Raw genomic sequence first — 12,465 nt, forward strand, 5'->3', positions numbered from 1 at the left:
TCTATAACATAGAGCTTAATGTAAATTTCACATCTAGCCAGAATGCTCAAATTGCATTGTTTAAAATAAATTTGCGCACAGATACACAGGCTTGGAATTTTTGGAATCCTGACAGTCATCATTTCAGTATTGTTTGGTGTCGCGCATTGGTATACTACGTGCAGTATGCTTGGAACCCTTTGAAAGTCTCCACAAATTGGAGACTTTGGACGATTCCAATGAAATTAAGTAAATTTGGAATCGTAAATTTGTATTTAGTAGGCCAACATTTCCTGATACACAGTATTTCCTAAATACACAGTCTAACTCCTGAAGAACTACTTAACATGTTCCATACTTATCTCACACATCCTCAACTACACCTCTGCCAGACCATTTACAACCCCAGACCTGACCACCTTGACCTGATCCCCTTTCCACCCAATAGGGGATCTGCACCTGAAACCCCTGCCAGGCCCGCTTGATTGCTGCCACTGGACCCAAGCCCCTGATGTCCCCCAGTGCACTGGACCCTCAAACCTGCCAATGTTAACCAGCACCACCACCAAACCGAAACCCACCACCAGATCAGACCTACAACCTGGATGTGACTCCTGCCCTCCCTCTTTCCGCATCATGACTTCTCTCACTCATCCCAATTTATCCTAAGCACTGCAGTGGCAAGGTCCTGTTGCACACTGGAATCTTACATATCTTAATCCCTTCCAACATGCCATCCTACCCCCTACCTAGTAGGCACTCTGCCCAGTTTCCAACTTGTTTTCTGGGCATCCTATCCATCTGTCATCATAGCACCTGCAGCCTATCTCTGATGCAGCTCTCACCCTACTTACCTGACACCTTTTCCACCTGGCACCCTACCCTCAAGCAACATTTTGGTAACTCATTCATGGGATGAGGGTTTCTCAGACTAGGCCAACAATTATTTATTGCCCATCCCTAATTGCCCAGACAGCAGGTAAGAGTCAACCAGATTGCTGGGAGTATGGAGTCACATATGGGCCAGGCTAGGTTAAGATATTAGTGAACGAGAGAAGTTTTTCTTGACAATCAACAGTTGCTTCTTGGTCACTATCAGACTGTTAATTCCAGATTTTTATTGAATCCAAATTCCATTGATTCAAACCCGGGTCCCCAGAACGTATCCTGGGAATCTAGATTGACAGACTAGCAATAATATCATTCTGTCATTGACTCCCAGTGGCAACCTATTTATATGACACTGTACTCCCTATCCACCTGGACACCTCCCACCTGGCACCTTACTTATATGGCACACACCCCTCCACCCAACTTGAACCTCAACCTTCAGCATCATCACCCTACAGTTACCTTATGTACTTATCTATTGTCAGAAGCTATCAAAGTAATTGGCTAGACAGTTAAACTTCAGAATATGGCAGCTTTCTGGTGTAAAAGAGAGGCATAGTTAGCCTTCCTTTTATCGCTTAGTGGTGTAAAAGAACTATCAGAATGGAAATATTACTGTATGAAACGACCCCTGGCAGGATTGTTTGCCAGTAATGCGAAGCTCCTTTCTTTTGCAAAAGAGAAGGAGCAGCATGACAATCTTTGTAAGACTGTCACTCTTATTGAGATATCTGGAGCCATTTATTCCAGTGTGGGTCACTTAGATGTGGCCATCAATCAGTTTTATTTTAATGATCACATTAACTACATTGCTTCAAAGTAGTTCCTGCTAAAATTGTATTTCTTTTGCTTTTCTGCAGTATGATCAATGGTGACAGAAGCAGAGTGACAGCAATCTGTGCATTCAAGCCTTATCCTGAAATTCAACATGTTGATAGAATACTTGTGTATCATGTGTTTGAAAACAAAACCAAAGACATTTCTAACTTGGGACCCTATACATTGGATAGTGACAGCCTCTATGTAAATGGTACTCGTCTTATTGTTCTTTAGAATAACTCCTAGTACATCGTTTGTCATTGTGTATGCATCATACTCCCAATATGGCTCATATCTGACCTGCACAGCCCCTAATTATTTTTTGGGAGTGTGGACTTCTGAGGTCTGTGCAGTGCATTGAGCTCTGCAGAATATTCTGCAGCCATTCAGAGATATTGCGGACTCTGGCGTTAGGCAGGAAACATGCTAATCTGAAATTACTTTTGAGGCTTGTCTGGTCCCTTAAAAATTGAAACCCCAATCCCCCGCTCACACTGTACAACCAAGTTGCCTTTGGAGCCAAGGGCTCAGCATAGGCTGCACTTCTCAGAGAAACTATAATGCTCATCAGTATTTAGAACTGAAACTGTTTAGAGATTTGGATTCCTGCACTACCTGTATGATTTTCTATGACTGTCATTCATTTCCATTCTGCCTTCAGAAAGCCGGGAGTGACAGCTTCTATAAAAAATTCTATCAACATAGCTCTTAGTATTCCACACTGACTGCAGCTGAACTCTAGCTCCAAGTGTCAGATTGGAGTTGCTGTAGCTGAAGAGACTTCGTGCATGACTGGCAGTTGTGATCTAGAATTCCTGTGGAACAAAGCATGTATTTTACAGAATCTCAGTGAGCTGAGAATTTAATGAAAAATGCTGGCCAACTACTAGTGATAAAGAAAATAATTTAAAAAAAACTTTCAGCCTCAGATCTGAATTTCCAATTTCATTAAATTCCTGACTTTGGCATGGTATTAATCGTGCACTCAGTCACTCTGATTGTCCTTTTCTGCAACTGCTTCCCATTTGGTAGTCACAAATTAAAGTATTCTTACTATTAAAAGATTCAAAAGCAAGGTTATGAATTATTACTATTATTGTTTTTGTTTTATTTTACTTTATATACTTAAGTGATCTGTGTTATTTGTATTAATGATACCATCTTCTTCAATTTCTAGATTATCATGAAACACTCCCACTCATCAGTAAGTATGTTTTTTACTTTAATTGTTGGGGAAGTATTCCTCATTCAGTACATTGTTGAAAATTGAAGAACACTGTTTGCTACTGGACTTGGATTCAACAAAATTGTTAACCCAATTTCAAGAAATCTTGAACAATTATTGCAATGAATAGAATTTCTGCTTACTCTGAGGAGTCTGCCAGACTTCTTATTGTTGCATGATGGCTCAGTGAATTCTTTGTAGTTACTTATAACTTTGTCAGAATAGCTACAATTTGAAAGTAATATACAGATGCAGAATTATCAATACAAACTTGTGTAATGCTCTTGAATAGTAATTCATAGCTTCCCAATGGTAAAATGTTGTCAGACAAAGTTTATGGATTCTTGTTAGTTCCCCTTACCCCACGTATTCAGGACTCACCCGCAGAGATGATTGTCCTTGATGTGGAGCTTGGAGCGAAGTTCTTGGTATCATACTGTTGTCCTTATTCAGGGTCAGTTTGACAGTGATTTACAAAGCATAACAAAAAGAGCATTTGCTTTCCTCTTTAATTTATTTTTCTATGTGTCATAGAGGTGAATAGGACCTAAAGTGCGGCAATATTTTGTCTTTAATCAGTGTTTGTCTTGATTTCTAGCGGAACCACCAATCGTACCTGAAGCAAATAATCCAATTCAGAGCCAGAGGCCATCCAGTTTTAATGTTACTTTCACCATTGATAATTTGCCGCTTATAGAGCAGCTACATGATGAAACATCAGAACTATACAAGTCTGCATCAAATATTGTTACTCATAAGGTATTCCAGGGAAACTAAAATTATTTAAATGCCTTGGTTAGCATTTACTATATTCAGCCCACTGAACTCTGAATGTATTTGTATTGCAGCTGAATGAATTATATCGTGGAAGCAAGATAAAAGCAGCATTTTCAAAATGTACAGTTGGCTCTTTAAGGTAAGTAACGTCGCTTAATAAGTAGTTGCATTGTGTTCAAAGAAAATATATTTTCTACTGAGCTTCAAACATTATGTGTGAAACAAGTTTGAATAATTTTATTAGTAGTATTTAGTTCCATTGTTTATTAAGTAACGGATTGTTCACAGTTGATGTCATCTACCTTGTTTGGAAAATGCTTTTGTTGCCAAATTTGAGCATTTAAAAGGTAAATACAGTGCGACCTAATTGTTGATGCATAATTGGAAAATTTTACACACTACGCACTGTGATACCTTGATTAGATACTAAGTATTCTGAATTTGTCAAATGGTTAAATTTGATGGAGCTCATGATTTATTTCCTGCAGACATAATGTTAGAAAAGCATGAAAAAATAAATATTTTTAAATATATAAAAAACAGTTACAAGAAACGTCATTGATTTCTAATGATAATCAATGTTATTACAACAAATAGTTAACAAAGACTTTTATGATTGCCAGTGAAACAACCAGTCAGAAGACCAAAGTGTATGCAATGTGCACTTTTAACAATAATTCTACTGCATGGAAAGTCGATAGAGTTATTGCATACCACCAGTTCAGTTACAACACAATGAACATCACTACTTTGGAACCTTATTCTCTGGACCCGAACAGTCTCTATGTAGATGGTATGAATTATTGGGATATCTTATAAAATACTGTACCAAGTGCCTAAGGTGATGGGGCGAGTGGATCAGATAATCTGTACTCAGATTCTCACGGTATCTATAGATAGAATTCCCCTTGAATTGAGCTTCTTTAAAGGGGCTATGGCACAACTATGTTATATTTGGCTCTAATATTAGGCTCCAGCACCTGCTTGTATTGCAATCTGGAAACCTTGAAGACAGAAAAGGGTACAGCGTCATCGCCAATCACTTCCAGCACAGCCTGTGTGCCACCTAGTGCTGGCAATGGGTAAGAGCATAGGCATTCCCATCTTATGCTGGCAGCATCACAAATTAATCAGCTGCTCTGGTTAACTTAAGGCACAACGTTATTACTCCTCAATATAGACTTTATTCATGCAGCTCTCTTCAAGAGGGCAATGAGTGGAAGCCAGCTGAATCACACTCTATCCTTGTATGCTCTTTAGCCTCCTGGTGACCAATCAGTCAGGCATGAGTTTGGCTCCTACTCGACTACACACCACAGTTAGGCAATGAAGAGGCACCACAAATTTTGCATGTTGTTTACTTCAACAAGACATGGCACAAGGGAGATGGGAATTTTAATTAAGTGCTCCATGATCATTCCAGACCAATGATTTATCCCCAGTAACTTATCATGGGCTCAGGGCTTTATCTGGCTTTGTTGTATTATGCAAGAAACATTTCATAGATTGAATAAACACCGTTGATTACAATGTGCTATTTCATTTTCAGACTACCATGAATCAACACCTACAATCAGTGAGTCTTTTTTTATTATTTTAATTTCTTAGAATTCCTGTTCTACCATCTCACATTTACGCTTTATTATTTCAACAACACTCCAATTCTAAGTGGTACTACCGTGATCTGAATTCAATATAATAATTACAATGTTCATATTCCATGCTAAGCAATTATTCACTTGGAAACAAAACATGATAAGTTCAATTAAATGTTGTAAGAAACAATTTATGTTTCAAGTCCCTTTCATTTATTATGAATTTTCTATAGTACAAAAAGGACTGTAAAATAGATAAGTAACATATATATTAGTTGTTAAATCATATAATTCTCTTTCTTTCTAGTACAAGCACCAAATCAGAAGCAAGAGTCTGGATTTAATGTGACCTTCACAATAATAAATTTGCCATACATAGAAGAATTACATGTCAACACGTCACGTTTGTACAGATCAGCATCAACTATCATTACTTACAATGTATGCCATCTAATTGACATTTATTCAAATAAAAATCTGATAATATATTATTTTCTTGTTGTAACATAGAATGCTTTCCTTGCAGCTGAATACCATGTTTGATAACGGTGATATAAAAACTGCATTTACAGACTGCAGAGTAATTTCCCTAAGGTAAGAGGTCTTTAATTCTTATCCAAATATTTTAATTGTATCATTAAATCACAGAAGCTTCAGTGCATTCTCAGTCAAGTTGTCAAGTTATATCCATTCTGAATTTATCTGCCTGTATATAGCTTCCATGCTCTTTCACAGCATCATTTAACAATTTTCCTTTTCTGGTCCACATCTCCATATCTGTTAAATGTCATGCTTTTTTTCACCTTTCATGTTTATTTATGATAGGACCATGTACTTTTTTGCTTCAAAATGCTATCACAGAAATCTTTAAATGTATGTCGCCTCTAGTTTGTGATTTATCAGACAATTGAAATAATTTGTCACTATTTACCATCTGAACTTTTTGAACACCAGCGTGAAAAGTTAATGTTTCATCTCTAAGAAATTGATGAACATAACTCATCATATTTTGCCATATGAAGAAATATATCCAAAGAGCAAGTTTTTTTTAACTTGCTGCCTGAGCAAAAAACTGACATTGTCAACCATTGATTATGGAATTACCTACACTTCATTCTATTAAAATTAATGGTGATAGAAATGAAACAATTTCTGTAAAAACAGTTTACAAACTGAAATGTTAACTTTATGCCACAGAACATGATTAATTCAATTTCACATTCTGAGGATAAATCTATTACCTGCAGTTAACACCTTTTAACACGAATGCACAAATTCATTAACTTCATAGTTAATTACTATCTGAGGAACAGCTTGATTGTATAGCAAGCACAATACATTCCACATTGCCACTAGCCATTTATGCCATGGCTGAACCTGACAAATAGTGAACATTCTGTCCATTTGTTTTGTGATCTCAGTGAATCCATGAATCTTCAAGTAGGTATTCTTTTTAAGAGTGGAACTGCATTCTTGTTTAAATAAATACTTGCACAGTCTTACCCAAAATGGAGAATTTAGCTGGCGAATCACTTGCACGGGTCATTTCTGCATTTCAAAAACATAATATAAGGCAAACATTCCGCAAACAGAATCCTCCAGGCAGATTGATGGGACTGGGTTGCCACAGTAATATGGTGGGAAGGGAAGGTGCCTGCAGCCTCTGAAACAGAAAAAGAAAGATCTGGGGTGAGGTTTATGAAGGGAGGGAGAGTGGTGGCCAGATCAGTGAAGCCAGGTCCCAGGTTGGCATTGATAGGCCAGAGGAAGATAGCTTGCCTTCGTCTCCCAAAATAAAAGCTTATTTTGTGAGCCATTTTTCAGCTGGATGGAAAGGGTTTACCCCACTTATGCAGCTCTTCTGGTTTCCCAGTGTTATGCCACATAGTTTCCAAACCTTCACATTCCTGAGCAGGGTCACTGGATGAATCCCCCGATGGAAGCACTCCTAATTTTTCCATTCTATATTCACCATCCAGTTCATAGAAACAGTGGGCTTTCAATGCTGTGATCCCAATCAGGAGCTCTGGAGGTTTGTTATCCGCACCATTAAAGGCAGGAGCTTTTGAGCTATGTCTGGTTCATGAGGGCACTTCAATATGGAGGCTTGCCTGTCAGAAACCAAATGAAAATATTCAGCTAATCTGAGCAGGTACTTACAGCTGGAGGGAAGGTTCCACTTTCCAATTGGTTTTGGGTCATGATTGTAGTCGTTTATGCACACAGTCCACTCTGGGGACCAAGGTACATTAGATCTAATGGCTTCCTGGCATGCCAAGGGAGACCACCTCAATGAAGTTAGTGGCATTTGTATGCTGCAGGAAGCTAAGTACATGTGAAGGCCACAGATTTAACTCTAATTCAGTTTTAGCTAATAGGCTTCCTGCTTCCCTGGAGTAGACAGCCAATTCGACTTAGGTCAGCCCTGGGATTATCGACTTGGAAACCATCACAAAAAAAGCACAACCTATCTTCCATAAGCCTGCCATCACAGTAGCAGGAAAATTATTTCTAGGTGCCTGCCAGGTATAAGGCCTCAAAATCTCACACACTTTATGAATTTTAATTTTGCTTTTATTTTTAAATGATGTGTTTTTCATCCTTTCAAAAGTTACATTTCAGTAAATACCAGTATTCAGTTGCACTCAACCTCTGTTGCACTTCAGTTACATTCAGTTACAAGGTTCATTAGTTGATTTGTTATTTCACCTTTGGCAGTGGGACAAGCAACAAGATGACCAAAGTGTATGCAATCTGTAGCTTCAGAAATAACTCTGCTGCAGAGCAAGTTGATAGAGTTACTGTATACCGTCAGTTCAATTACAAGACAAAGAACATCACTACATTGAGACCTTATTTTCTGGACAGGAACAGTCTCTATGTGAATGGTATGTACTGCCATGTAATTTTATATTATACTGAATAAGCAGCACAAGAATTTAACTAGGGACTTGTTCCTACGCGGGTGTTGGCCAGATGATCTGCATTCTAACATAGATAATATTGCTGTATTAGCTTTCAATGGAATTCCTTTGAATTCAGCTTTGCACTGGAAATGTGGCACTGCCTTGTTACCTTGTTCACCCATGATGTAGAGGCGCTGGTGTAGAGGTGACTGGGGCATACAAATTCAGAATTCACATGACACCAGGTTGTAGTCCAACAGGTTTATTTGGAATTTGCCTGCCTGATTGTCATGACAGCACAGCACTGACATTGACTTTACAAACACTTGATGCTCTTGGTCTAACACTCTTGGTCACCTGCACAGGCTTATCATCTAACACCCCATTCACACCAGTTGTATGATCTTTTCATCTCTGTGCCCTTGATCTCTTTGCCTTCAAAGTCTGTGTTTGTGTGCCCTGATCTCAACTGCACCTGACAAAGAGGCTGCGCTGTAAAAGCTTGGGTGATTCCACATAAACCTGTTGGACTATGACCTGGTGTTGTGTGACTTCTGATCTGTGTACCATCATTTCTCGTGCATTTTCTGGCTTTAATAAGATTATTGTTCAAGAAACATGGCACATTTCATACTATATTCAGGAAAAGACCAATTGATTGAATTACATTGTTCTTTTCAGATTATCATGAATCAACACCTCCAAATGGTAAGTGTGATGGTTTCTGTTCCTTCCATTTGTTAACAATTCTGGATGACCATGTAAATTGTCCTTTTGATTAAGATAAGAAAATATCTGGCTTTCCTCATTAAATTAAAACTTTGTTGGTTAATTCTAGCATACGCTGTTTTAAACAGTTCAAAAGGTAACATTTCAAGCTGATATGTCCAGTTAAATGTTGCAATTATTGCTTTCATCTTGCATGACTTGTATAATAAATGAAACTATAAAATAGTTCAGCAATGCAGTTGTATTATTTATTCTATAATATCTCTCTGTGTTTATCGCAGGAGCACCAAATCAGGAACCCGGGTTTAATGTTACCTTCATTGTTACCAATTTGCCATTCATTGAATTACTACATGACAACACATCACAGCTCTACCAAACAACATTATCCATTATTGCTAATGAGGTATACCATCACAATGATATTATTAAAATTATCTACTGAACATTTATATTTTGAATTTTGCAACAGTGAAAATGTCTTTCTTGCAGCTTGATGTAATGTTCAGAAAGAGTGATATAAGCAGTGTGTTTGCAGACTGCAGAGTAATGTCCTTAAGGTAAGAATGATTCAATATTGTCCCCAATTATCAGTTTTTCTTTAAATCTGGAACTTCAGTTTAGAATAATTCATTTGGGTTTTCATTCCTAAGCTTCAATCCTCAAGGCTGTCAATCTAATTTCATTTCATTAAATCTGTCAGTGAATTTCAACAGTTTTCCTTTTTAAGCGAAAATTCAGTTTCTGTTAAATGCCTATTGGCAACTGATGTCAATGCAATTTGTGGTGCTACTTCCTTTTGTCTAATAGGTTTTCAAGTCAAAATAGTTCTGCAAGATGCTTCCTTATGCCATTAACGATTAACTGATTGAATGAAAATTGTTTTAATTCACTCTTTCAGCTTTTTCAGAACATTTGATACATTGATAAATAGATATTGGTTGTTTTTGTACAATCAAAATGAATAAATCTAGATTCCTATGTCTTCACATTCTACTGCAAGTAATGTAATATTGTAGCACTGACTGTAATCAATCAATTATACATTTCTGCTAATCAATGTGAATTCACTTGCAAATTTTGTAATTTAAAGGTTATGTTCAAATCTGAATATTATGTATTTTAATTTAAGTTATAGGATGGCCTTGATGTATAAATTGGAGAAATAAATTTGGCCTTGCAAGTTCAGAACATTTAAGTAATTATTGAGATGTGACAACATAAAGTTAGTCACTGACAGGACTTTGTTATCTAAGTCATTGCACAGATGTTCCAAAAACTGTCACATTCACAGCATTATGTTCCATGTAAAGTAGCTGAAAATATTTTTCCTTATTTTTAAAAGTCATTGCTTCAAAAAAAATCTCTTCAGACATTTAAAGAATGAATTGATAAACTCTAGTGGGGAGCAATGTATATTTGGTCATCTCCAATGTTAGCTCACAATTCTATTATACATTTCTTTAATTGTATTATGTTCACCTTTCACAGTGCTACAAACAGTCAGATGACAAATGTTTATGCAGTTTGTTCGTTTAAGAATAAGTCTGATACAGAACAAGTTGATCGAGTCACTGTGTACCACCAGTTCAATTACGAAACGGAAAACATCACTAAACTGGGAGCTTTTTCATTGGACAGGTCCAGTCTCTATGTAAATGGTACGAAAAACCTGCTTGTTTTATGTTACATTGTAATGAACAGTCTAAAATCTCATTGAGACCTATGCCCTTTGGGCCGAATGTCGGCTGGCTAAAATGCTTGCCAGTAGTGTGGTACTATCATTGAATGTGATTGCCTTGAATTCAGCCACAGTTTGGCAATCAGACATAGTAATGTAATGTAGCGTCACATTAAGTGTTTACACTGCCTCCAACCGCAAGATAGCATCAAAGGAATTATGTATTTTAAATTCGCTTCAGAAGTTTGCCAGTTGATGAAAATACCCTATTCTGTTTCAGACTACCATGAATCAATGCCTGTCTCCAGTGAGTATGACTGTTTCAGTTTGTTTTTTATGTTAAGCCTTCTATAGTCACTCAGCCTGCAGTCTCCATTATTTTATCAGTATTTACTTTTCTTTTTAATTCTATACCTGCTCAATTGATTCTATAATGTACTGGATTCAAACGGTCAATGGTAATACCACCTTTTCACACTGAGCAATGATTGACATGTAAATATGGATGTTGATATTTCAACTAAATGTTGCAAGTATTTCTTTTGTTTCACATGATATGCCTGTGGCACAAATGGAATTGTAAAATAGATCAGCAATGGTAGCCACATTATTTATTTCACAACCTAATTCTCTATATTTCTAGCACAAATTCCAATTCAGCAGCCGTCTCCAGATGGGTTTAATGTGACCTTCACTGTCACCAGTTTGCCATTTGTAGAATCTTTTTCTGACAACACGTCAAAGCTGTACCAATCAGCATCAACTACCCTCGCTTATGAGGTAAATTATCAGAAAAATATTTTTTAAAGTTAATTACTGATCATTTATACTTTCAATTTTTGAAACACTGCAAACATATCTCTTTCAGCTCAACATACTGTACAGTAAGAGTGATATAAGCACTGAATTTACAAACTGCAAAGTAATGTCCTTAAGGTAAGAGTACTTTGTATCATCTATCTTCAAGTTTTCATGAAATATTTGAGCTTCTGCTCAAAATGCCTCCACTGGACTCTCATACAATTTCCAAAGCTATCAATCAGTTTAACATACAGACATTTGAATTAGGGAGAGAGGCAGATCTTTCAGCCTGGTTTTCATTCAATAAAATCATGGCTGATCTCTTTGTGTTCTGAATTCAACTTTCTCATCTATCTCAGACAACCTTTTATATTCTTGCTGAACAAGAAACTATCTCCACCATAAAAATATTTAATGACCCCACCTGCATTGTGCTCTGATGCAGACAGTTCCAAAGTCGCTCAGCCCCATGAGAGAAACAACTTTTCCTCATCACTGTCCTAAAAGGATGACCCCGGATGGTAAAGCAATGTCACCTGGTTCTGGACTCACCCACAAGAGGGAACTTCCATTCCATGTTCAGAATCACCCAAAGATAAACCCCAAAGAAAACAAACCCAGTCACTTTCCTTATAAGACAACCCACACTCTCCAGGAATCATTCCTGCAAAGCTCCTCAGAACCATCTCCAATGCATTTATATCCTTCCTTTAATAAAGAGGCTAAAATTGCGCACGGTTTTCAAGATGTAGTCGCACCATTTTCCTGCTTAATGGAAGCAGTTTCCTTACTTTTGTGTTCAATTCCTTTCATAATAAAGAAAAGCATTCCACTTCTAAATCACTTGCTATAACTGCATGTAAACCTTTTAAGGTTTGTGTAGTAGAACACACCTTGATCTTTCTGTACCTTGGAATTCTGCAGTTGTTCTCCATTTAATGAATAGACTGCCTTTTCTTTATTTTCCCAAATGAACAACTTCACAATTCCCCACATTGTATTACATCTGGCAAATATTTGCCCATTCACCTAAAATATCTGTATTGGACTGCTTCATTTGAT

At 37.2% G+C, this 12,465-nt stretch overlaps 1 protein-coding gene across 1 annotated transcript in view; it reads left to right on the plus strand.

Moving 5' to 3' along the window:
* Positions 1-12,465, plus strand: part of LOC125465651 (mucin-16-like) — a 61,000-nt gene that overhangs the window by 21,146 nt on the left and 27,389 nt on the right. The window contains exons 34-49 of the mRNA XM_059638426.1: positions 1,731-1,900; positions 2,867-2,893; positions 3,513-3,673; positions 3,763-3,830; positions 4,315-4,484; positions 5,241-5,267; positions 5,594-5,727; positions 5,813-5,880; positions 8,005-8,174; positions 8,874-8,900; positions 9,203-9,327; positions 9,414-9,481; positions 10,413-10,582; positions 10,883-10,909; positions 11,246-11,382; positions 11,471-11,538. Of these exons, the coding sequence (XP_059494409.1) occupies positions 1,731-1,900; positions 2,867-2,893; positions 3,513-3,673; positions 3,763-3,830; positions 4,315-4,484; positions 5,241-5,267; positions 5,594-5,727; positions 5,813-5,880; positions 8,005-8,174; positions 8,874-8,900; positions 9,203-9,327; positions 9,414-9,481; positions 10,413-10,582; positions 10,883-10,909; positions 11,246-11,382; positions 11,471-11,538 (1,617 nt within the window). The remainder of the gene's footprint in view (positions 1-1,730; positions 1,901-2,866; positions 2,894-3,512; positions 3,674-3,762; positions 3,831-4,314; positions 4,485-5,240; positions 5,268-5,593; positions 5,728-5,812; positions 5,881-8,004; positions 8,175-8,873; positions 8,901-9,202; positions 9,328-9,413; positions 9,482-10,412; positions 10,583-10,882; positions 10,910-11,245; positions 11,383-11,470; positions 11,539-12,465) is intronic.

The sequence above is a fragment of the Stegostoma tigrinum genome, chromosome 30 (genome assembly GCF_030684315.1).
Source record: "Stegostoma tigrinum isolate sSteTig4 chromosome 30, sSteTig4.hap1, whole genome shotgun sequence".
NCBI lineage: Eukaryota > Metazoa > Chordata > Chondrichthyes > Orectolobiformes > Stegostomatidae > Stegostoma > Stegostoma tigrinum.